A 27,029-nucleotide genomic window follows, 5' to 3' on the forward strand; every position below is an offset into this window, starting at 1 on the left:
CTGAATGTGACAGTCGCTGTCATTGCAGGGTATGTTGCCTTAAAAAGTAGCAGAACATTCACTCCAACGGGTTATTATCGTAAAAGTGGGCTTGTTTTGCTAATTTTGTGAAGTATGCCTGGGTTGTAATGCATTTTGTTAACTTATTAATGATATAAATAAGGAAAAATACAATTTAAATGAGAGGATATTGAGTTTGATGCGCTGAATCGTGCAGGAGTCCACTCTGCATGGGAGTCTGCCCTCTTTTTCTCTCCGGGCGGAGAAGTCGCGTGGGCGCTTGAGCGAATTGAAATAGACTGACAGTTCATCTAGCCAATGGGACTCCGAGAAGGGAGTCTCCGTCATGGTTTCAGCGAATCAGCGCGGTAGGTGGGTGGAACCTAGGTCCAAACTTTTACGCGGCGCCATCGGCTGAAAACTAAACCGAGATGGAATCTCCCAGTCTGAACCGGTTTCAACCGGTTGTGAGTTAGTTGCTTGAGAGAGGAGAGGAGGCGCAGGCACCACAACCTTTATACCGCCCCGCCGGAAAAATCACAAGAGTAACGAATTAATAAGTGAATCAAGGTTTTACTTTTATTTTTTCGTAAAATGTATCGAAAAGGAAGCTCGCTCGGTTTTCCGTAACTGTAGTTTTGGGAATCTAACATTCTTAGCAGCTAGGCATCATTCGCTGCTGGAGCTGGATTTATTCAACGCTGAAACAGCAGCAAAAATAGGAAATCTTTCCAAAATAACAGTGAAGTTCCTCACTGTTAACCTTGTAGCTTCTTTTGGCAAACGTCGCTCTTTTGAGTCAGAGCCTTGGACTTTTAGGTAGGTAACCAGGGTTAACTGCAAACCTGCTGTGTTTTTTTAGTATTAAAATGCATATATTTGTAGGGACATTTATATATGCTATTTAAACGCTACCTTATATTGTCACGGTGTTTTCGAAAACAAGTTAATTCGGATGGCACTGCCAGCATCAGTAGGGATAACCAAGCAGCCATTGACTGACCGCTAGCTAGCGTTCGCAACTGTATTAGTTCAAGCTAATGTTAGCAGTCAGGGGGAAAAGTGCTGTAACTTTTTTCATAGGGAGAAATTGTAGCAAAAAGTGCGACAACGCAGATGAATAAGTAACCATGTGCTTTCTGGTTAAGCCCTCGCCTCTCCCACTGACTGTAGCAGCATCCACTCCTGCGCGTGATCCGAGCGGATGTTAAGTTTATGTTGCTAGGTGCGCATCGTAACCTCTATCTGTATCCAAGCAATGCCGCGAAGAGTTTCGCATCAAGAATAACGCACACATACTTCATAGTGGTGATGATACAGCTTGATAGTAACGTGTTTGCATGGGCGTCCTCTGTCTCTGGCATCCTTGGTGGGAGTGGTTGTAGTGAGCAGTGAAAGGACCACATGTGACCAGTTCGTGTAACGACTAGCTGCAAATGGAGCGTCATTTGCGGGCTAATTATAGCACCGTGTGCGCGTTGTTTACACCCGTCTCGGTAGAGATATTGGGAATAACTTCCTACTGAGCTCCATGTCAGATTGAGTGTATATTTCCAGCCTTGGATTTGTGCTGGAGTCTGTTTTTGGACTGAATTCCGTTACATGCAGGTGTAAACAATATGACGTCGCTTTGTATATCCGGCACGTGGCTCGTTAAACCTTAATAAAGTGTGACTTTAGCCCTTGCTGTGTTATAAGCGAGCTTGCTTCAAACGTCATGCTAAGGGTCATATACGAGGAAACTGAAACGTCTGGTCTACACAAACTAAACAGTCATTGACTTTTAGTTTTCTGTTGCTTGCTCAACTTTGCTAATCAATGTTGACCTATTTTACCTTTTAGTAGTCAAATTTTGCAGTCAATCACCTGTTTAATTTACATCTTCAATAGTTTTGGTGTTGTATAGTCCAGTCTGGGGATATCAAGAGTTATTATTCTGCATAATAACCCAGAATAAGCATAGCTGAACCATAAGGCAGATGAATGAAATTTCTTCATCTATTTGTCGTATTTCCTCCAAAACATTGTCGGACATATGACACCATGAGTTTAATTTCTCAAAGTGACAGCTCTCTAAATGATGTTTGTGACATGGTCAGCTGTTTGGACTCATTTCCAAACACACGGTTCACATGACTTTGCCCACTGAGTGTGCTCTGTGCATTCATGACCCCCTCCCTGTCCTTGTTACAGAACTCTATGCCAGCAGTTATGACAATGTTAGCAGACCATGCAGCACAACAGCTGCTGGACTTCAACCAGAAATTGGATATCAACTTGCTGGATAATGTTGTGAACTGCCTATATCATGGCGTGGGACCTCAGGTACGTTGTTGGCTTCATTAACCCAAACCGGACACAGAATAATCGACAGTCTAATCTCTCTTACCATATTCTCCTATTTAAAATAAACTGTTTTGTTGGTATGAACCTTGAAAAGTTCCCTCCGTTTTTGTATCGCAGCAAAGAATGGCGCAGGAAGTGTTGACACACTTAAAAGAGCATCCAGATGCGTGGACAAGAGTGGACACCATCCTGGAGTTCTCGCAAAACATGAACACCAAAGTAAGCTCGCCATAATTCAGAAAGTGCAGCTGGAAATGCATTTAATTTTGCTTTGAGGAAGATTCTATTTGAACAAAAAGCATATTGGAAGATCTTTATCATGTATTGATAAAGTACTATACCTTGTTAGCCATTTAGCTATGCACACATGGCTCATTTAGAAAGTTGACCCATGCCCTAACTTGCACAAGTTACTCAAATGAAAAAAGAAAAATTACCTGAACCGCCCAGATAAACATTTGAAGCACATAAAAGCCAGCAGCATTTCTCTCATTTACAAATCTGGCACAGTTTTCTATCCTTCATCCAATTCATGAGTAGAATAAAACAAATGTCATTTTAGTTTATGTCTTTGGGCACTCAGATAACTGAATCCACCGACTTTCATTTTGTTTTTAACCCTAAGAGAGCCAGAATTGCAAAAGTGAAACTGACTCCAACTTTGAAAACATTTCAAGTGCAGCTTCCTCAAAGTAATATGAACATATGCATTGTTTAAATGTTTTGTTTTTGTTTCTGTAAGATTGCTTTTAATGAGTCGCTGATGTCTGAGTTGACATGTTAATAGTACTTTTCTAGGTTTAAATATGTAATTTGCCAAATGAGTAGAAGAAGAGAGGAAGCCAAAGGTAAACACCTTCAAACATTTGGCTTTTGGTCTGGAATTAAAGTAATTGTAATATATATTTTAATGTAATACATTCAGGTTGTGACTATTTGATATTAATCACAATGTTCCATTATGTTTATGGCTTGTAATAGGAAGAAAGAGGGTGTGTCATCCCGTGCATCTTGACACAGCTAGGCTTTGACGGCAGGCCTCCAAAAGGTCTACCCTTTTTTAAATTACTTTTGACTGAATTCTGTTCATCCATTTTTTTTTCCTGCATCTGTTTCACTGGACAGAGGGGGAGTGCAGGCTGCAGTCAGTAGGCTCCATTGTGCTGAGACAATTTTTAAATGATTTAATTTCAGCTGTAGGGATCACGGCTCTGTTCCTGACTACGCTCTCTTCTTTACTTCTCATCTTTCCTTTTATTCTCCTTTCTTTTACCTCAATTAAATAAAATAAAAAAAATGGACAGAACCTTTTATGGTAGCAATTGTTAGAAAAGATTTGGGAGTTACTCTTCTTGCCTCCTGTGCTGGTTTTTGCACTTTCGGAGTTAAAGGTGAAATAAAAACGCATCAATCCATGTGTTCTGCCATTCAGTTGACACTTGTGAGTGTTGCACTGTCACTGTGCCTGTAAGGAGATTTCACCTTTAATCTCTCAGCATCTATTGTCTGTAGCACTTTGGTGATCCTGCTTTAATAACATCCTATTCTACAAGTCATTCCTTTATTTTTTTCCCCCTCTAAAATTCATGTTCTCTTGAACTGATGATCCCTACCGTTGAAACAGTCAACTCAAGAAACAGTGATATCTCTGAAGTAAATGTTTTATTTGCCTTTTTTGTAGAACTTAACCTGCGGCTGGTCTCGCTGTTCCTTATGACGCACCAGATAAAGAAACATAGTTTGGGTTATAAACAATAAAATGAATTAACGATTCAACACACTTAAGCTGGAAAAAAGGCCTGATCTTGGATTGGGTATCAAAAACATTGCATTGTTTGGAGCTAATTTTCAAATTAGGATCTGTATGCTGGGATTAGTGGATAATATTTTCTTAAATAAAAATGCATTAGGCGTTATTCTCCTGTTAAGGTCTGGTTTAGCTCACACCTCAACCTTTTAACTGAATCTGAGGACAGGCACATCTCTTATGCAACAGTAACCTCTTTGTTAAAGTGTACAAGGTTAGGGGTGAGTAACGCAGTAAAAAATTTAAAAGTGTTGGTTTCTATAGAGATTAATGGGTGTAAAATGGTGCCACTCTCTAGAGGAATCACTTCAGTCATGCCCATGTAGGTTTATTTAAAATTAACATAGGATATGCATTTGTATCATTGCAATGGCAGCGGGTTTCCCTCCATTTTTTTAGTTTTAACATTGTTAGCTGAATTACAGTGTTCACAGTTCAGTATTCACTGATTCTTATTTTTTTTCTGCAAATTGTTCTTGGAAAACACTCCTATTTCACACATTTTGTTTGTAAAGCAAATATGAAATATTCCAAAGAAAATCCAGATTGGGAAGCTGAAATACAGAGGCGCTTCGCTACTCGACACCAGCCAATCCAGGAGCGGCATTTATTTACTTTGTCTCTGATTGACTGTAGATAAGGAAGCTTGTGATCATTAGCTTCTGCTGTAGGACCAAGGTGCCTTTCACTGTGCGTATTACTGCTTATTAAAGTTTAATTTGGTGTTTTCAACCATTAAAACAGGCAGATTTAAGCATTTTTAGATGCTTTTAGAATCTGAAGTATAAATACTTAAAGAAAATCTGCAAGTTTGCAGATTTTGCACCTGTGACCTCTAATCCCCCCCCCCAATACCACTGTACCACTTAATAATATTTTCTGCATTCATTAATACATTAATGAAATATTTCAGTCAGGCCACCATTGTGCGGTGAAACACCTGTTTTTTATGTCATGAACTGGTTTTGTGTTCCTGCCTTAGTTTGTCAGCTTGGATGTTTTGTTTTTTAATACCATTTAACCTTCCTGCTATGATCCGGTAAAACTAGATTCACTTCCGTCTTCTTTTATGACTACATGTAATACAAAGCAAAAACTTAGATTGTAAACAATTTTTTTTATTACTGTGGCATCGATGGACAAAGAAACAATTGGAAGGATAAGGATTCAGTCAGAAGTTATGTAAACTGTTGCAGTAAGATTACCATTATACCACTTTAAAATGTTGCATATTACCCATGTGGGATAGGATTGAGAAATCGCGATAAACAATAATATTGTTTTTTGAGAGCATTTTCAAGTAATATAATGGCTTTGGCGTAATAATGCAAGAGCATATTGTCAAAGATCAATAAACTTTAAATTCTGATGAACATTTAACACTAGAACTGGACATTTTAAATATCCATAATACATACACAACACGGAAACAACAAATGAAATGAATTTTGATGTTTTTCTAAATACAAATTTTCTTTAAAAAAACCCCCAAAACATTTTAATCAAACCAAAGCACCAGACTTTTGTGATCCAGTTTTTGGTAGATATAAAGGAAAAGAGAAAAACGCCAAGTCATGCATATGGAAATTATTAAGCTCTTTTTAATTTAGCATGATATTAATTGATTTACTGCGACAGGCCAATGCACCACGCCAAAGTAAAGGGTCAGGTTATGAGCAGAAGAAGAAGAAGAAAAGCAACGCTCATTTTGAAGATATTCAATTAAGATTGGACAATAAATCAATAACGATACATGATCAGTATCAATACATAGTCAATGTATAGAATATTCATTAAACTCCAATCCAGAATTGCACAGCATTGTGGGAGATGTAGTCAGAGGAAGCTGTTTAGTTGCTCAACCTCTCACGGCCAGCTAAGCAAAGTTGGTGGCATCAACTAACTCACTTCTTCTTTGGTTACCTAGCAACAACCTGCTGAATAACGTGCACAGCAGCAGTTTCAGGTTTCGCCAAGGTGCCTCATAACTGATTAAACCTAAAACTAACAAACAACGGCGTGGAGTAAAAACTGTGGATAAAACGGGAAAGTTCACGCCACCAGTTTGGCAATGTTTAAAGTATATTTCAGATACTTTAAACAAAAACCTAATCAATAATTACTGATGTCGACTGATATAAAATGCTTATATCGTGATATGTTTTACAGCCATGTCGTCCAGCCAAAGTGATTAAATATTATTTTCTTCTTTTCATTCTCTAAGTAAAACTGTACATTTGTGAGGGGGAATGCATTTGTCGAGCTAAAAATATTACAATTTAAAGCTCATATTAGCCTATAATTTAGAGTTACATCAACCCCTTAGAAAACTTTGTGAAACTATAAGAAAAAGAATTGTAGATTTACACAACTACGGAGAAGGACATTGTCAAACTCTTATGCGGAACAAAAACGCAAACTCTGGTCCACCTACAAACCTAGATCTAACTTCGATTGAAGTGAACTCTGGCACGGTTTTAAGGCGTCTGTGAACGCCAAGCGGACCAGAAAGTGGACTACAGTGAAAGGTATTCTGGGTAAATACAACCAAAACAAGTGCACGAGTCTAGCGGTAGCGGGAAAAATGGCTTTTTGTAAAAGACAAAAGAGAAATCCTACAACCGGTGAAATCTGACGCTGCTCCATTTTTGGTTACCCTTCGAGAAGGAAGTTGCGTTCAGTGTCTTCAGAAATTTGCGTGGCGTTTCTTTTGGTACTTCTCGGTGAACAGGTTTTTCAAAGATTTTGTTTGTTTGACACAGTGCAGCGTGGAAGCAAACCGCTGAAACTGAAAACGTAATAAATGTCACAACTTTGGTCCCCAATCAAACCAAGTCTAGTGGAAAACTAACCAAGAAAGAAGGCCCTGCTATATTTCTACAACGACAAAGGGGTAAAGTTATCCATCCAGAAAGACTTCATCTTACATGTGTAATGTATAAGTCACACGAAACCCACAAATTCTGAAAGTATAGTCCATACTATACTTTCGATTACAAATTTTGCCAAACAATAAATTGTCCCAGGAATTCTTGCAATAAACAATAATACTGTTGTTTTGGACCGTTTTCAAGTAATATAATGGTATGAATTAGAGGTGTGCCGATCGATCGGCCACCGATCATAATCGGCCGATCACGGTCTCTTGTTGCCGATCACAAAAAACGATCACCTGCATCTCATTTCTCAGCCTGCCTGTGCAGCTGGTCTCCTCTTTCCTTCACTCTGCGCAAACGCGCAGCAAATCCTAAGCGATGTGTAACTATAACGCACTGAGTGAATGGGGAAGTTTGCGTGTTGCGGTGGAAAATTGAAGCAGGTCAAAATGCATCAACACAACGAAGCTAATACGACATAAAAACAATGCCATACTTGACGGAGTTTGGCTACATCGAGGCTCACTGCAGTAAAAAAGACATATGGAGGATCAGATAGCAGGTAAAGCAGCGCACAGCTACAAACACTCACCAGGATTATCATGACGGTCAGAAAGCTAAACAAATAACCCGCAAAATTATTTAAGTCTTCGAGCTGCGATGTAAGACGCTGGTTCTGCTCTCGCTGTTGAACCGCTGCTACGCGCTACAGGTAGTAATATTTCACAGACGGAGCGCCGCTTCTGCTCCACCTGGTAGTGACTCTCACACCGAACCTGTTTAAAGCTGCAGCATCTAACCTAAAAAAATACATTTTACATACGTATTAAAACTTTCGCTGTCCTAACATGAGACAGATAATCTTAAAAAAATAATCGATCTCCTCCCTGCTCTGCATAAATTACTCCGCTCAGTCAGAAACGGCCACTCAGAACTAGCAGTAATCAGCTAGCCGCCATGCTATCAGGAAGTTTTCATTTAGTAACTCTGGTTTGTTTATTGTAATGGATCCTGTATTTGCCTTTGAATGTTAAGTTTTATACTTAATTTTTTTTGGCAATGTTGAGAGGTTTTATTTTGGCTCTTTGCATTATTTAGCCTCTTCAGAGCCTCCATATGTCTGTCTCCATATGTCTCCATATGTCAGTCTGTTAAAGATAGTATTACCGATAGCAGTACAATTTGCACAATGCCTGTTTTGTTTTTTTCTTGGAAAAAGTTATTAAAAACAAGTTTTTGTCTAAATTAAGGTGAATTCATGGTTCCTTTTTCCATATAATGTAACCGGTAGGGCTTATAATAAAAAAAAATAATTATGTGATCGGTATCGGTGATCGGTATCGGTGATCGGCTCTCATGGGTGATCGGAATCGGCAGGAAAAAACCTGATCGGCACATCTGTAGTATGAATGTATGTGAGTATCTTTTATCTAACCAGGTAAAACAACTAATTGAGATTAAAAAAAATCTCTTTTCCAAGAGTAAACTGTCCAAGACGGCAGAATAAAATGTTCATCAAATCCAAAATATATCTAACAGCATAATAATGCAGCAACACATTCTCAAAAATCAATAAACTTTAAATTCCAATGAACATTTAACACTGGAACTGCAAAACATTTTAAATATTAAAAAAATACACAAAACAACAGAAACAAGAAACAAAATAAATTATGAAGTGTCTGTAAACAAAATTATCCTTCAAAGAAAGGGCTAGTTGAGACCAAAATACCAAACTGAAAACTTTTACCATCCAGTTTTTGGAAGAAAGAGAAACAATAAATCATGCAGATGGAAATTATTGTGTTTGTTTGAATTTATCATGTGATTAATTGATTTATTGCTTATTAACAGGCTTAGTCTCTCGTCTCGATTGATTAAGTAACAACTTTCATCACTTTCTCCTTTATGCAGTTTTAATAAAGCTGTGGTTTCCTTTTCCTGAGCTATTTATGTCTTTTTAGCCTCAGTTACTTTAAAAAATGAATTTTGAAACGATGCACTGTGAAATATCCGGTTGCAAGTTCTTGATTCCCAACCTGAGATGGCCTTTTGTAGCATTTTTGACCTCAATCCGAGGCGTCTGCGCTCTGCATGGTTAATAGGTCGGCATATGTTTTTGGTGCCTTTTGCTAACTGGTGCGATGCTGGAAGTAACAGCAGGACATCTGCAGTGTTTTCAGCGTAACGCTCTGTGTAGAGACTTTCATAGGCAAGGTGCAAAATCTGCATGAAATGGATCAATTTTAGAAATCCAGGCCACAACAAACTGTTTTTGGTTTGTATTAAGGTGACACAGTTCTTGTTCTCAAGTGTTATTAAAGTTTTTTTTTTCTTCCTCGCTAATGCTGCTTCCTTGTTGCATTTTTACAGTACTATGCTCTTCAGATACTGGAAACAGTTATCAAAACAAGATGGAAGATACTGCCCCGAAATCAATGTGAAGGTAAGAGTTCATCCTGTGGTGGATGTAAGAGTACTCTGCGTTTAATGTGGGTTTAAATGTTGTGACGTGTGGTTGCCATGTTGAAGAGTATTCCCCTGCTAAGCATGCTGGACTGTTTTCTGCTCCACTGGCTTGCACTCACTTTTGGGACCAGCTAGAAGAGAAAGCAACTAAAACTAAAACCCTCCAACATTTTTTAAAATTTGCTTAGATTTGTTGGCATCTCTTAAAAGAAGTAGATGAATATTTAAATTGAATGAGATGGTAGCACCCTGGCTTGGAGTTTTTATGTCAGTTTGTTGGGATCTGATAGTTTTTTGATCTGCTGCTTTGCCCTCTTGGTGTCACAGGAAGTGATGAAGGGGTAGTTTGACGCCGTTACCCTCTCCACTGTTTCCTGTAGAGTCCTATGCAGCTTTTGGGAAATGTTCTGGTCACAAGACAGACAGACAGACAGACAGACTTTTCCAGAAATCTGAATGTTCATTTTTGCCTTGATGTGTAGCTGAGGTAGATTTTTAGTGGAAGTAATATTAGGGCCAGGCTGAGAGATGTATTTATTTTTAATTGCGAGAGTAGGCATTATATTATGAGCATAAAGATGCAATATTACCAGAAGAGAGTTGGTAGATTAATAGAAAAAGTTGTTGAATTGGAAAAAAAAATTAATAAATCAGAGTTTTTAAGATCTAATGTGAGCAGTTTGGCAAACCGTGTGGTTCTTTCTTCAAAATAAACAACTTTATGATTGTTTAAAAGTCTTTCTACTGATAATAATGCTATTATGATGTTAAAAAAATCAATAATTTTCTTATTTGTAAAATAAATGAGAAAGTATAACTTATTGCGACTTTATTCTGGTAATATGACTTTATTCTTGTATTATTTCAACTTTACTCTGATAATGTTTCACTTTATTCTCATTATTATTAATTTATTTTGATATGATTATGACTTCATTGTTGTTGAACTTTATTCTGGTAAGATGACTTTATTCTCGTATTATTGCAAATTCATTTTGTCATTACTATGACTTTATTACCACACAACTTTGTTCTGACAACATCACAACTTTATTTTTATTGTATTATTAGGTCTTTCTTTTAGTAATATTACGATGAGTAATGTACAACTTCATTCTTGTGTTATTACAACTTTAATCTGGTAACAAAAACTTTATTCTCGCATTATTATGACTTTATTCTGTTAATAATACAACAAATTATTGCAACTTCATTCTTGCGTTATTACAACTTCAATCAGGTAAAGATGACTTTATTCTTGCATTATGACTTTAATTTGGGATTATTACAAATTTATTTAGATATTATTACAGCTATTATTACAACTTCATTTTCATATTACTATTCTTGCGACTTTATTCTTGCATTGTTGCGACTTCAGTCTCGTAATTAGATTTTTATCTTAGCCTGGCCCTAATGCTCTGTCGTAGATTTTTAAAGATGCATAACGTCAGATGATGCCTTGTCTGTGCATTATATTGGTGCAATAATTTCATCATGCTAATGAAAAACAACATAAATGGTTAAATGTCCAGATTTTAATTTCTGCCTAATTGCCCATCAGCTTGCTTTTTAAGCACCAACAGCTTCAAAAATAAAGACATAACTGATAATTGCCCTCAATTTTATTGTTTTGAAGAGAGAAACAAAAGTAATGAAAATGGAACAAAATTGGTAATCAATGTCAAATCAATTGATTCTGCCTCCCTCCATTCTTCTATAAGTTTACTAAAAATTCATTTTTCCCATTGACCTAAGACTTGCCTGCTTCTGACCGTAGATGCCTGAATTTTGTTCAAGTGGCAAACCCAGTGCAGGGCGACCGGCAAGTATGTCTTTTCCCCCTTGTGTCAGAGTATTGCCTCGTTTTCGGCTCCTCTCACCACACCCCAGCACATCATTTCCAGCACAGCCAAATGCGAGGGCGCTGAAACTTACTGTTTCTTTCCTCTGTGTTTTTTCTTTTTTTAAACATGCCTGTCTCATTGATAATTTTGCATGTAAAAAAAAGAAAAACACAAAGGAAATGTAACTTCCACTGAACTGACCTGCAGCAGTTCAGTGGTAGTTGCAGTAAACATTCGTGGTTTACAATTGGCTTTGCAACAGTATGAAAGTGGAGGGCCACACCTTTTTCTTTTAAAGTGTAAAAATGTGGGATAAGTTAGGTAGTTAAGTTAGCTTGATGCCAGCAGATTGTTTGAGGGTTATTGTGTAATTTGCTTCAGGCAGCTCGTCATGTCAGGATATGTTGACATAAATGTTGTTGGCAACGCTAATGCTCTCCTTCTGATGCCTTTGTGTATTTGCCAGGTATTAAAAAGTATGTTGTTGGGCTCATTATTAAGACTTCGTCGGATGCTTCAAGTGTAGAGGTGAGTGAATCTTTAAATGTTTACGTTGTGCTGTAGTCTAGGAAGTTAGTCGTTTTCTGTTTTGTGCCTTTAAGATCTCCACATTTTGCAACATTATTACAACATTTCAGTTATATTTATCTGGAATTTACATGACAGATCAACAAAAAATAGACCATCACATGCTTTTTCAGCAGTTTTTAAAAAAACTGTTTGTTGTTTTTAGTATTTGCACGAAACCTTTCTTTGCTCCAATACCTTCCAATAAAGTTTAGTGCCAATGTTTGCCTCCAGAGATCACCTGGCTGGAAATTTGTCAACCTGTGTGTAACTTAGCACAGCAGGTCAGGGGGGACAAAGTTGTTCAGAAATTAAAAGCAGATTTAGCTTATAAAACGCTACCACAAGCTTTAAACATCCCAATACTGGAAAGATGGTGGAATATCTGAAAACCTGCAAAGGCGAGGCCGTCCAGCTGAGCTGACAGGCCAGACAAGGAGAATGTTGATCAAATTCTAAATCAATTCAGAAATGCTTTATTGATGCCAAAGGGAAATTAAATAGAAAAGCAGACAAGAAGCTCATGGCCAAAATCTGTTAGGAGCGAAGGAACCAATGGAAAACTTACAGCCAGAATTATAATGGAACAGTTTGGATTACAGCATATTAATGTGTTCCAGTGGCCTAATTAAAGCTCAGACCTACACTCTTAATCCTATCTGTTTGACAATGAAAAATGGGACAAATTTCTGTTTCTAGATGTGCAAAATTAGCTTAAATGAAAGTTTAAAAGCAGGGCTGAATCGATTAATCACGATTAATAGATTATTGAAATAATCAACTTTATTTAGTCATCGATTAATCGCTAACTGGAGTATACAGTCTCAAAAAGACACGATTCACTAAAATAACAACACACCCAGGCCAGTAATTAAGCCTAAACTGTACAAAAAAATACATACATTTTGCATTTAAAACTGAAAAACAACTTTAGTCTGTAAAATGTGTTCTAACCAGAACTTCTCAAATAGCAATTTTAGCTTCAACTGGTTCAAATTCTGAAAAAAAACCTTTAACTATGTAATTATTAAACTGTTAATCCAAAAATGCAATCAATAAATAAATGCAATCAATAAATAAAGCAGAAAGGGTTGAGCTTTTCAGATGTTTTTATATTGTTTTACCTGCATCATTTGCTATAAAACTTTAATCCTACACTGAAGGAATGCTGCGTTGTTCATTTCAGGGAATAAAATGTTTTACTTTCTTATTTAAGAAAGAACTTGAATTTGTTTATTTGCATATTTTAATTTATTTCTACTCTAATATTTATTAGTAAAAGGCTTAAATTTCAAAATCTACAGAATGTGCCAGTTTTTTTTGTCCCCTAAATCGAATAATTGTGGCAATTATTCGATTAATCGTCACAATAATCAGCTCCTAAATTAATTGTTAGTTGCAGGTAGGCCTTTTGCAATAAATCAGTTTATTGATCAATTGCATTTACAAATTGAAAGAAGCTCAATCTATTTATAGTTTTTCTCTCTTTCTATTAACTTTACTGAACTTTAAAATAAATCAGATGTTTTGTTTCTGATGTCATAAAGTCAACACCTGCACCTTTTGCTAAGTATGATGAGTATGTCTTTAAGATGGCATAATAATAATAATAATAATAATAATAATAATAATAATAACTAGAAAATTCCTGCAGAAATTTTACGGGGCCTGCCAAAGTGTGCCCGTCGGTTTGAACCAAACATTTTACGTTTGCACAGATGGACTGCTCTTTACACCTGACACGAATCGGGAGCATAAACCAGCAATACTAATAAACTTTACATTGTTCAGCAACAATGTCCAGTGACTGAAGCTCTTGCCAAATCCATCACCGTATTTCTATGGCTGATCTGGTTAACTCAACAGTAAACGACTGAACCCAATGCTCTGTTGGATGCTTCAGAGCGAACCTGAACTGGATGGACTTTTAGTTTGGTGTGGATGCTAATCTAAATAATTGCTTCCACATTTGCTCTTCTTTTTTTTTTTTTTTTTTTTTGTTTTTACATGTTTTTCTTTTTTTACTCTTCCTTTTTCTTCTATTTTGCTATTTGTCTAGGAAATGTTCTCTATTTTAAAGAACTTTTGGCAGAAGATGACGTTTTAAAGGACTGGAAGTGTTTTGTGTTTGTAAAATTACTACAATTTCTGTGAAATTTATGTGGACCAAAAAAAGTGGAGCATAACATGATTTTCATCATTTTTTCGTTACAAACTATTTTTTCTTTTGCAATTGAATGAAACTTCTTTGCTCTTGTACCATGGAATAAAAGTAAACTTTTTTTCTTTTTTTTTCTTACCCTTTTTTATTTCTTTTCCACTTTTTTCTTTTTCTTTTGTAACCTTATTTTTTTATTATTATTTTTGCTATTTGACTAAGTTTTAATGTGTAATTTTTGCTCTGTTGTATAAAAAATGCTCTACGAATGAAGTTTGATATGTTATTATGTTTATGATTTAGGTTTAGTTGAACTTTATAAAGATTTGTCCAGCCTATTACAAAATCTACTGGTTTAATAATTTAGTTAAACTTTATTGTTTTTTCTCTGTTGTAGAAAGAGAAAGTGTACATTGGAAAGCTGAACATGATCCTGGTTCAGGTAAGTTTAATCATTTTCTAAGAGTTCATGTTTACATCATATTAATTTTGATTCATGTCACTTAAAACTTTATTTTTTGACCAATGTTGGTGCCATTATATTACGAAACAGTTGACAGTGTTTTTATGTTTGGGATGATTGATGTTGTTCTATTTATAACCTATTAAAATATTATTTTAGATTGATTGGAGGAACATACAACCTTATTTAATGAAAACAAAAAATAAACTATAGTAACCCTTTCAATATTAAGGTAGTTTTACAGTTATGATGACCGTAGAAAACGTTCCTTTTTCTTCTGCTTTGACTGATTTTGATGTGTTTAATAAAATGTGTCCACAGATCCTGAAGCAGGAGTGGCCCAAACACTGGCCCACGTTTATCAGTGACATTGTAGGCGCCAGCCGCACCAGCGAGAGCCTCTGTCAGAACAACATGGTCATCCTGAAGCTGCTCAGCGAGGAAGTCTTTGACTTTTCCAGCGGACAGATGACCCAGGTCAAGGCAAAGCACCTGAAAGACAGGTGAGAGTCGGACGTGTTGCTGCTGCTGTTTGGTGGAATGAATGAATGAAGTTGCTGTCATCTGCAGCGCTGGGTAGAGAACCCAAATATTTTTTCCAACCTTCTCGTTTATTTTGTTGGTTTTATGGATGCTGATGTTCGTTAACGACTCCTTTTTTTTCCCTTTCAGCATGTGCAATGAATTCTCCCAGATTTTCCAGCTTTGCCAGTTTGTCATGGTATGATATTCACTTTATCTCCTTAATTTATGATTCCTCACAAAACAGTTTGGTTTCCACATGTCTTTGTCCTTGTTTGCCCTTTAGGAAAACTCCCAGAATGCCCCTTTGGTCCACGCTACCCTGGAGACGCTCCTGCGTTTCCTCAACTGGATCCCGCTGGGATACATCTTTGAAACCAAACTAATCAGCACATTGGTGTATAAGGTGGGGATTACATGGAGAGTATCTGATAGATTTACTCAAGTAGAAGTAAAAAGCAGCCGTTCAAGTGTAAAAAAGTATTTGGTAAATGTTTACTGAAGTACTGAGTAACCTATCAAACTATGAACCATTTAATATTTAAAAATTACTTCATCAGATGAACCAAAATATAAAGTTAAGTGGAAATTGCAGCACTTTAAGGACAGAAATGACAATAATTCATATAAGTAACAAATGATAACAATCAATCAAAAGAAATTGTTTCCACATCAGTTTCTATCAATAATAAACTGATTAAACTTTAACAAAAACTGCAGGTTTGTCTGGTGAATTTTGGTTAAAACATGTTTGTTTTTCATTCAGTGGGTAGAAAATCCAGAAATTTTACTCAAGTAAGAGTAAAATTACTTCATAATAAAATTACTGAAATAAAAATTATGGCGTAGTTTCAAAAAAGGAAAAAGTGCAGTGTAGTAAGAACATATACCGTAATTGTCACTGAATGTGGGAATAATTAAACATGAGAGGCAGGAAACCTTAAGATCATCTTGTATCGTCTAACTGCTGCTTTTCGATCAAATAACGTAAAATTACATCCAACAGGCATAATCATTTTTTTTCTTCTGTTTTTACCTTTGTCTGTCCAAAATAAATAATTAAAAATACTCCAAAAATTACATTTATTTTCAAAAAAGTGACTAAATTAATAGTAAATGAGTAAATACAACTAATTACTACCCAACTCTTATTTTGAGTAACCCAGTTAGTTTATTAATGTCTGAAATCTCCCCGCAGTTCCTGAACGTTCCCATGTTCCGAAACGTGACGTTAAAGTGCCTGACGGAGATCGCCGGCGTGAGCGTGAGCCAGTACGAGGAGCAGTTTGTTACCCTCTTCACTCTGACCATGTGTCAGCTCAAACAGGTGGGTCGAACCCCAACGGATTGTTTATTTTCCTGCCGTCTGAGAGCCGGATTTTTACCAAGAAACGTCTCTGTTAAGATGCTGCCGCTGAACACCAACATCCGGCTGGCCTACGCCAACGGGAAAGACGACGAGCAGAACTTCATCCAGAACCTCAGCCTGTTTCTGTGCACGTTCCTCAAAGAGCACGGGCAGCTCATCGAGAAGCGGCTCAACCTCAGAGAGACACTAATGGAGGTGGGAGGAAGTTCTCTGGCTTTATTTTTAAGGAAAAAAGTAAAATTAAAGGTGTAACATCTGTGTGACAACTCGCCGTTCTCGTTCAGGCGCTCCACTACATGCTCCTGGTGTCGGAGGTCGAAGAAACGGAGATCTTTAAAATTTGTCTGGAGTATTGGAACCACTTGGCTGCTGAACTTTACAGAGAGAGTCCATTCTCCACGTCTACGTCCCCTCTGCTCTCTGGCAACCAGCACTTTGACGTGCCGCCTCGCAGACAGCTCTATCTCCCCGTTCTCTCCAAGGTACCACCTGCTGCAGCAAAACCTCACGTCTTTTGTTTCTCCTTTTGGGTTGAAAATGGCTAAGATTAAATATTATAAATGTACACAATAAGTACAAAGACATACTTTCTCACTAATGGGTTTTAAAATGTCCATTTGCAGATTTTGCGTCTGATTCTCGTTATAAAATCACTCGAGTTGTTGTGTCAAATAAATTATCAGAAGCTCTAAAATAGAAGCAGATTAGTGTCCGTGACGACTGTGGGCTCTGAATGCATGATGCAACTGCTGTGGGATCACTACAACGTGCGAAAGTTGGAGAGTTTTGAGATGTTGACAGCGATGCTTTTGCATGCTTATTGTTTATTAATGAATCGTGACGTAGCGCAGATGACGCGGACGAGGCTGAGCCGCTTTTAACCTTTTGAATCCTGCAGCGTCTCAACTCACAGACACGCTAGAATCATTTGGCACCGCTGTAAGACGCGTTGCTGCCAAAAAGAGACCCTACTTACACTGGTACTCGTAAATCAGCAGCCTCTAAAGTAGAGTAAATATTCCCCCCCTCTGGTAATGCCTTAAAGTAAATTTATACATCTGAAGTATGCATGTCCTGACAGATGATTTTTATATCCCGCGGCAGGTGCGTCTCCTGATGGTGAGTCGGATGGCCAAGCCGGAGGAGGTGCTGGTGGTGGAGAACGACCAGGGGGAGGTGGTCCGGGAGTTCATGAAGGACACGGATTCCATCAACCTCTACAAGAACATGAGGGAAACCCTCGGTATGAGCTGGTAACTGGGGCATCTGGAGTTCACATTCTCTGCAGGGATCCTTATGGGCAGGTTTATTATTGCTCTGTCTTCAGGTTCGGCTAATTTAATCAGATTATTATCGTATGACATGAGTAAATCTGGCCTTAAGCATCGACCCAGGAGGTTATTACACCACAGTTTGATTGGAAACCGAAGTTTCAACATTCGTTACATTTTTCAGATGGTGCGGTTCGCTTTCACACTGCCCTGCGTCAAACAAACCAATCCGCTTGAAAAACCTGTTCCCTTCCTCGCCTGCAGGGGGCGCTGCACCAAGAACCACTTAAGAAGACAATGAGGGCAACTGTAAACAAAAATGGATTAGTATCAGATTTTAGGGTCTTTGGTAAAAGACCATAAGAAGTTTCTCCCGCTAATGCTAGACTCGTGCATTTGTTTTGGTTGTATTTACCCAGAATTCTCTGCTTTATTGTCCACTTCCTGGTGTTGGAGCGGTCTCTGGTCTGCTTGGCGTTCACATGGGCATTCAAACCGCTCCAGACTTCAGTTTAGGGTTTTTAGGCGGTTTGGTTTCACGCTGCACTGCGTCAAACAAACCAACCTTTTGCCCTCCTCGCCTGCAGGTGGCACTGCACCCAGAACCATGGGTGATTTTAACTGTTGGGTCGATGCTTTACTCCGTCTGACCTCGTGTCGCTTCCCCCTCCTGCAGTTTACCTGACTCACTTGGATTACGCGGACACAGAGCGCATCATGACGGAGAAGCTTCACAACCAGGTGAACGGGTCCGAATGGTCCTGGAAGAACCTCAACACGTTGTGCTGGGCCATCGGGTCCATCAGCGGCGCCATGCACGAGGAGGACGAGAAGCGATTCCTCGTTACTGTCATTAAGGTAAAATATACGAATAATTTTCTTACTAGCGTAAGTCAAGGGTGTCCAAACTTTTTGCAATAAAATAAAAATAATTTGTTCCTAACTATTTCGGTTAAAGAGGAATTATATTTAAATTGATAAGTTGAGCAGAAAGGAAGGCAATAAAGCGATTTTTTATTATTATTATTGTTATTCAATAAAGGAACTGAATTATTAGTTTATTTGCACCTTAAATTATTTTAATCTTGTATATAAAAAAAGTTTAAACAAAAAGTTTTCAAAATTTGCCAACCGTTTTAGTCTGATTGTAATTGTTATTTGCGTCTTAAAGGATCTGTTGTGTGTTTTTCTTCTTTCTTCAGGATCTGTTGGGTCTGTGTGAGCAGAAGAGAGGAAAAGACAACAAGGCCATCATCGCCTCCAACATCATGTACATCGTCGGCCAGTATCCCCGTTTCCTCAGAGCTCACTGGAAGTTCCTGAAAACCGTCGTCAACAAGCTGTTTGAGTTCATGCACGGTAAAAAAGACGAATAAAAGCCTTTTTCATCAGCTGGAGTAGCTGAGGGGACTCATTTTAAATATATTCCTCTGTCTTCTTGTTGCTCAGAGACCCATGATGGCGTCCAGGACATGGCGTGCGACACCTTCATCAAGATAGCGCAGAAGTGCAGACGCCACTTCATCCAGGTCCAGGTGGGCGAGGTGATGCCGTTCATCGACGAGATCCTGAACAACATCAACACCATCATCTGCGACCTCCAGCCGCAGCAGGTCAGATTGTCAGTCATGATTAACTGATTATTGAATTGTTAGGTAATTTAGTGTTCGAATAATAGTTAAAAGGAGGAAACTCAAAAAAGACAATTTTGCTGAAAGAGCAGCATGTTCAGATGAGTAATTAAGCCAAAAATGTACAAATTTTTTTTAAATATTTTGCATCCAAGATGGAATAAAAATACCTTTAAATATTTTTAATCCACAAAAATATCCAGCAGATTAGCCAAAAACAAATCTTTCCAAATCAGTTTTTGATTAAACTTTAACAGAAACTGCAGGTTTGAGTCTGGTGAGTTTTTGGTTAAAACATGTTTGTTTTTCATTCAGTGGGTCAAAAATCCAGAAATTTTACTGAAGAGTAATGCTACTTCTTAATAAAATTAGTAAAAATACTTTTAAAACAAATTGTTTTCATAAAAGTTAAATGCGGTTGAGTAAAAGTAACAAGTTGCTGCCCATCTCAAAATTATTTTGCACATGTGCTGCTTTGAAATAAAAGTATCTTGTTTTCTAATTATTTTGGACTTGATTCAATAAATTTATTCTCAATTATTAAAACAAGATTTAAGTCACTTTCTTTCAAAACACCTGCTGAGTTTCATGAATTGATTAAAAGCTGATTTTGGAGCCTCCGGATTGGATCGAGGTAGTTCTGTTCGTTATAAAAACCTTTCCTCGGATTAACGGCAGCATTTCATGCATGTTTGTCCTGTTTTTGTTCAGGTTCACACGTTTTACGAGGCGGTGGGTTATATGATCGGAGCCCAGACGGACCAGGCGGTCCAGGAGCATCTGATAGAAAAATACATGCTGCTGCCCAACCAGGTGTGGGACAGCATCATCCAGCAGGCCACCAAGGTCAGTCAACAACATTCCTCCTGTCTGAAAAACAAGAGACGACGTACGGAGCGGTAACCGGCGCCGCCTCTCTGCAGAACGTCGACATCCTGAAGGACCCGGAGACGGTGAAGCAGCTGGGCAGCATCCTGAAGACCAACGTCCGGGCCTGCAAGGCCGTGGGTCACCCGTTCGTCATCCAGCTGGGCCGGATCTACCTGGACATGCTCAACGTCTACAAGTGCCTCAGCGAGAACATCTCTGCCGCCATTCAGACCAACGGTATGGGTATGCACTGGGTTCTCATCACTGTTAGCGGCGCGCAGGACAGACAGAGTCTAAACCAGGGTGGACAAACTTCTCGAGTCAAAATACGACAGAGTATTAGAGCCTCGCTAAGAAAATAAATAAAATTACGAGAATAAAATGATATAAATATGAGAATAAAGCCCTCGATCCACACTTTGAAGCCCCTGGTCTAAACTCTGCTTTACCTCTGTGAACGTAGCAAATCTTCCTCTGAGTTTGACGCGATGTGTTCACCGTGTGCGACCCGTTGCTCTGCTGCAGGTGAGATGGTGACGAAGCAGCCGCTGATCCGGAGCATGAGGACGGTGAAACGAGAAACGCTGAAACTGATCTCAGGCTGGGTTAGCCGATCGAACGACCCGCAGATGGTGAGATCCCACGCCTCATTCAGTAATGAAATTATTTCGTTTTATTTGGAGCGAATGTTTTAACCGACACAAAGCAGGGAGTTATTTTTGGAGTGGGAAGAAAAATAATACACATTTTACCCTTTTTTTTTATGTTTTCTTTTAATAACCAATAAAAAACCAAGTTTTTGGTGCACGCATGTAAAATCCAAGTAAAAATAAAATAAAAATGGCATTTTCCAGTTTTTAGGGACGACGACTGATTTTGTTTTTAATATACAATCGGTAACAAGAACAGTATTTGGGTCAATCTTTAAAAACAGTTGCTATGTTCAGCAATTTTAAATGTAGTTTGGGTGCGTCTAGTTTGTGCTTTTGCATTAAGGTTGTTGGATATTTCTGGTCCTACTTATATAAGTATTTATTAAAACATAAATACTTTGTTTTAGACCTTTTAACAGTTTCCATGTTTTCAATTTTAATTTGTTCTAATAAGATTGAAACTTAAATGTTTCCATCTTTACCAATCACTGGCTTTTGATTGACCAGGCAAAATCAGCCATAGGGCCACAGTTGGCCCACGCGCCACACTTTTAGCACCCCTTCTGTTTTCCCAGTGGTGTTACTGAAAGGTGCGGCGCGTTTCTTCTGTTTCTTCTGCGTCCAGGTCGGAGAAAACTTTGTGCCGCCGCTCCTGGACGCCGTCCTCATCGACTATCAGCGCAACGTTCCGGCGGCCCGAGAGCCCGAGGTTCTCAGCACCATGGCAACCATCGTCAACAAGCTGGGAGGCCACATCACCAGCGAGATCCCGCAGATCTTCGACGCCGTGTTTGAGTGCACGCTAAACATGATCAACAAGGTGGGAAAAACTACCAACAAACCCAAATTACGTGTCCAAAATGTAAAGTTTACAATAATTACTTTGTTTGTTCTAATGGAGCAGAACTTTGAGGAGTATCCAGAACACAGAACCCACTTCTTCTACTTACTGCAAGCGGTCAACTCTCACTGCTTCCCAGCATTCCTCGCCATCCCCCCAGCCCAGTTTAAACTGGTGCTGGACTCCATCATCTGGGCCTTCAAACACACCATGAGGAACGTGGCCGACACCGGTAGGACGCCCCAAGCGCCCCAAACAAACTCCGCTAAAATCAGGAATTCTGCATCACTTTAAAGTCTTAAATTTATGTTTCTAAAATTAAGGCCTCAAATTCATTTTTAAAAATGTAAGTTGGCCTTGAATATGTTATAATTTAATTCTTCCTTGTCGGAGTTTTCTGTCAAATCAAAAGTTTTGACTCGTTCATTCATCAACATCTTCAATGCGTACGGTTGAAGCTAACGCTAATTAGCTGCTGTTATGCCCTTGCTAACTATTAGCTAGCTTTTTTGTGCGCATCATGGGCTAAGTGCAAATTTCTTGCTGATTGATGGGCATTTTGTGGAAAAACACAAAATCTTAAAAGTTATTTTTGATGCAAATATCTTGGTAAACTTGAAATAAGACACAAGAAACATTTTAGTAAAATGTCCTCCTGACTACCAGTAGTTAATTTTTGTCCTCTGTAGAGAACATTTCTAAACTTGAATATCTCCCCCTGCATTCTACTGAATTAATTCCTTTTGGTATCTGGAGACATTTAGGGCTTTTCAATGATGCCACATGTGAAGCGGTGGGACTTTTGTACGTATCTTTTTCTTATTCATAAAAATGGCATTTATCAGTAATAACACATTTTATGGGAAGAGACAAAGTAAGTGCATAAAACCTTTTATTCCCTTACAAAGACTGGGGGATTTTTTTTTTTTTAAAAAGGTGAAAATTCCTTATTATTGATTAAAAATCACTTGTTTCACTGGCAGATTATTTAACTTATCACAAGAATTTTTCCCATGTTAGAAGTTAATTTATCTGCCAGTAAAAAAAAGAATTTTCATAAATATTAAGAAATTATTTACTTAAAACTAGCATTTATTTCTTGCTGGAAAGTTGCACTTAAGTTAGTTTTGTCTTATTCCAGTGGTACTTGCATATTTGCACTAGAAAATAGACCAAAAATACTTGATGATATTTTGTTTCTGCCGTTGCAGTAACAAAAACACAAAGATGCTGCCAAAAGCCACAAACCAGAAATGTCAAAGTTTTTATCTCTTAGCTTCCCAGAAAATGGCCGCCGTCGTTGCTACAGCTAACAATAATCTAAAAGCAGCATTTGGTGCAACAGAAACACTGTTGTTGCTCTAAAGACAATCGAAAGCCGCAAATGCAGCGATAACGACAAATTAGGAAAAAGATTAAAAGGAACCGTAATTAAAGTAAGAATGTAACCAGATCTACAGTTTCATAATGATCTTAAAACGTCTTAAATTTGAGTTGGTGAAACCCAGAAGATTTATTCTGACTGGATTACTAATCCCTGATTTCCACCTCCATCAACCGGTCGGTTTAAAAACCTCGTTGGGCGCCATTTTTGTTTTATTGGCAGCAACTCTGCAGAAACATGCTGGATCACACAGCAGCCGTGTTTACGAAGAACTAAAGCCCAGCTGTAGATTTTTATTTGACGTCGGGAACTCTAGACGTGTTTGTTTTGCTCCAGGTCTGCAGATTCTCTACACGATGCTGCAGAACGTGGCGCAGGAGGAAGCCGCAGCGCAGAGTTTCTACCAGACGTACTTCTGCGACATCCTGCAGCACATTTTCTCGGTGGTCACTGACACGTCGCACACCGCCGGTGAGTTCACACAAATAAAACACACAAACTTTTAAAGCTCCTGCATTGAAATTAGAGCTGAAACTATCAGACCAATCATACCGAGAACCGTCACCTACAAGAAAATAATAAAATACGGGTTTATTTCATTTTATTAGGGCTTTAAAATAAAACAAATATCTTGCAAAAATGGATGCATTTTCTTTTAACTGATGGTGACGATTGTGGAAAAAGAAGGTGCAACAAAAGCAGATAGTTATGGAGTCCAGATTGTAAGGCTCAAACGATTAATCGGATTAATCATGATTAATTGATGGAATGATTAATTGTTGACTGGAGAATACGGACTCAAAAAAACGGCTGATTGCTGAAAGAATACTCAGAGCAGTAATTAAGGCAAAATTGTACAAATAATATAAACATTTTGTATTTAAAAAGTAAAAATTTATTTGTAAATATGGCAATTTTTTACTTTTTTGGCTCAAATTCTGTAAATAAATAAAAAAAATTAAGCACATTTTGCTGTCAGTAATGCAAAAAATGTATCTATGAATGATCAAAGAATGCTGTGTTGCAATTTAGATAGGAGTTTACAGTTTACGCTCAGTGTAGGTCATCTTCTTCTACTGGTTTGAAAAGGCAGTCTGTTGATTAATTTGATCACTGCTGCCACCTAGTGACCGGAGGTTTGATTTGTGGTTGAAGATGAATAAAAACGGTAATAGCGTCTTCCTGTTCCTCGCAGGTCTGACGATGCACGCGTCCATCCTGGCCTACATGTTCAACCTGGTGGAGGAAGGGAAGATCACGGTGGCTCTGAACCCCGGCAGTCCCACCAACAACCAGGTGTTCATCCAGGAGTACGTGGCCAACCTGCTGAAGACGGCGTTCCCCCACCTACAGGAGTGAGTCCAAGCGCCACAAACCGTCTGATTTCAGGCGAGCGTTCGCTCACGTTCATGGATGTTTGTGCTTGCAGCGCTCAGGTGAAGGTGTTTGTGACGGGGCTGTTCAGTTTAAACCAGGACATTCCTGCGTTCAAGGAGCACCTGAGGGACTTCCTGGTGCAGATAAAGGTGAGGTTTGCTCGTTTTTGTGAATCGATGTCGGTCTGCTGCTGCTGCTGTTCTTTCTCCCAGAGGTTATCAGAGACGGCATAGCTTCCTGCTTAGCTGTTGTTTCCACAAATAACTCGCGCTCACATGGTCGGGTTTCTCTTTGACGCCTATAGAACGGCCTCAGCTAGTTTGTTGTTGGAATAAATCAGTTTCTCTGATCGTCACGAGGAAATCAGACATGTCCTCTCTGTTAGCAAGGTGCTTATAATCCTTGAAAATGCTTAAATTTCATTAGGTTAATAACGTTTGTTTATTAAATCACAAAACGCTGAATGATAAAAATCAGTCTTAAATTATATAAAGTTTAAAATTAGCAAACGAAACGCAATAAAATCTTTACATAAAAGCTTGAAAAAAGTTTTAAAAGATTCCTGTGTAAAGTTTTATAACAAAGTACAATAATTTATTATCATTATTTATAGTTGAAACCTGTAGACCTGTTGCAATAAGTATCACTTTTCTTTTTTTCTACCAAAACCTGGATGATGAGACTTCAGCCTGGTGCTAGATTAGTGGCTGATTAGCTACTCAAACACTGCGGTGGTTAATTAGCTAGCCCTGCTATTAGCTAATCTAACATTGCAGTGGTTGATTAGCTAATTTAAACACCTGCTCTACTGATGATCTGTCAGAGTTGGTGTTTAGGGTGCCTTTTTTATTATTTTTTTAGCTTAACCGAAACCCACTGAATTCCACATCTACATGTCAAGGTTGTCATAGTCAAGTTAGCATATCTGAACGACTTCCCTCACTACCTTTTTCTTCTTAATTAAAATTTTTTCTTGACCTTGTGACCAAATTGTGGTAGTGTTGAAAATTAGTAGCATAGCACTTCGTTCCTTTTTTTATATATCAGGCGTATATTTAAGAGTTAGAGCTCTACATTAAATCGCTAACCAATGCTAGTGATTGTCAGTGAGCAGCTTTTTGCCGTCATCCGTGTATGTCCTGCCTATGTCCTTGTGTTTCACTTTGACTTCCTGGCTAAGCTAACAGCCCTGTAGCTGAGCTAACCGCCATGTTTTCTGCAGGAGTTTGCAGGCGAGGACACCTCGGACCTGTTCCTGGAGGAGAGGGAAGCGTCGCTCCGTCAGGCCCAGGAGGAGAAACACAAGATCCAGATGTCGGTACCGGGCATCCTGAACCCCCACGAGATCCCGGAGGAGATGTGTGACTGAGCTGCAGCTCCAGCAAAACTTGTACAGTATCCAAACAACAAAAACAACAAACCCCCGATCACAACAAAACCTAAGAGAGGCACCGGGTGGCGTACGGTGGGAGTTAGCCCCGCCCAGCCTCTGCAGCGCGGGCTGTCCCTCCGGATGTTTGTTGACCAAAATAATGCCAATAATATCTTGTAAATGATTAGCGCGTCACTCTGTGGCCCCTTTTTACATAACTCTGTGTTTTTTGTATGGAGACTTTTTTGCGTATTAACTTTCCGGCGGTAACGTTTTCGGTGGTCTCTGGTCCATCCCAGACCTGCATGATAAACTCGTAACAATCGGTTGGGGGGCAAAGACTTGTTTTTTGTTCACCTTCTGATTATGTTTCCCAGTTCTTCCTGGTTTTTTTTTTTCTTTCTGCAACACGTGTTTATATGTAAATATCTTCTGTAAGCGTCATTGCGCCGGCAGAAGCTTCAGACGATCGTGTTTGCTTGGAATGTGAATCTAACGGAAAACGAATGAAGGCTCTGTTGCTCATAAGTTCTAGTAAAACCAGCCTGCTGTCAGCAGGTGGTATTTTTTTCTTGTTTTGTTCATTTTTAGGGAAAACTAAACCGGATTTGTGCATATCATCCCAATTGTATAGCATCTTGAATACCATGGGAACACTTTTCTTTTATTCTTTTTTTTTTTTTTGTGGGTGTGTGTGCGCGTGCGTGTGTGTGCTGTCGCTCAGTCGACATCGGCGTTTTGTTTTCCTCTAAGAGGATTGTTCATCATGGGGATGTTTTCCGGACGAGGCGGGGCGTATTTATGGGTTCCTGGTTGGTTGGTCGCATCTTTATAACGACTCCTGTTTAACTCAGATGGCTTTCACCATTTTATTTTTTTGAATTGTACTAATTTAGATTGTTTACCATGCAGTAGTGCGTCAGGACACTACCTGATAGAGCAAATTTTAAAAAATAAATAAGTATGGGTTTACATTTAATTTTGTATTTTGTTTTGGATATTTTGTTTGTAGCTGTTTTTAAGTTCTGTCCAAATAAACAAAGACGCTTTTTGAACCTGGTAGAACCTGAATTGCCAACGAGTTTAATTGAGAAAGAATGTATAAATCCAAATAAGCACCCAATCGCTAACGGCTAATCTCCCTTCTCGAGGTGTTACTTTGTTGTGAACTTTTTGAACTGATTAAAGTTGAGAATTTTATAACCA

General features: G+C 38.5%; 1 protein-coding gene across 4 annotated transcripts; it reads left to right on the forward strand.

Annotated features, from left to right (window-relative positions):
• The first annotated feature begins 435 nt into the window (after positions 1 to 435).
• On the forward strand, positions 436 to 27,029 carry xpo1b (exportin 1 (CRM1 homolog, yeast) b). Of its 4 annotated transcripts, none has more exons than XM_008430368.3 (25): positions 436 to 819; positions 2,194 to 2,325; positions 2,464 to 2,565; positions 9,403 to 9,475; positions 11,812 to 11,873; positions 14,468 to 14,512; positions 14,855 to 15,036; positions 15,206 to 15,254; positions 15,342 to 15,461; positions 16,254 to 16,382; positions 16,461 to 16,619; positions 16,709 to 16,906; positions 17,529 to 17,667; positions 18,372 to 18,553; positions 18,898 to 19,054; positions 19,145 to 19,308; positions 20,038 to 20,172; positions 20,250 to 20,439; positions 20,722 to 20,828; positions 21,475 to 21,669; positions 21,754 to 21,922; positions 23,411 to 23,545; positions 24,270 to 24,429; positions 24,504 to 24,600; positions 25,674 to 27,029. In XM_008430368.3, the coding sequence occupies exons 2-25, from the start codon at positions 2,200 to 2,202 to the stop codon at positions 25,818 to 25,820; spliced, it is 3,222 nt and encodes a 1,073-aa protein (XP_008428590.1). In that variant the 5' UTR covers positions 436 to 819; positions 2,194 to 2,199; the 3' UTR covers positions 25,821 to 27,029. The 4 variants fall into 4 exon arrangements, with proteins under 4 accessions (XP_008428590.1, XP_008428591.1, XP_008428592.1 ...); XM_008430369.3 differs by having other exon boundaries at positions 20,250 to 20,433; XM_008430371.2 differs by lacking the exons at positions 436 to 819; positions 2,194 to 2,325; positions 2,464 to 2,565 and adding exons at positions 3,175 to 3,194; positions 3,328 to 3,394; positions 11,279 to 11,327.

The sequence above is a fragment of the Poecilia reticulata genome, chromosome 15 (assembly GCF_904066995.2).
Source record: "Poecilia reticulata chromosome 15, P_reticulata-male-v2, whole genome shotgun sequence".
NCBI lineage: Eukaryota > Metazoa > Chordata > Actinopteri > Cyprinodontiformes > Poeciliidae > Poecilia > Poecilia reticulata.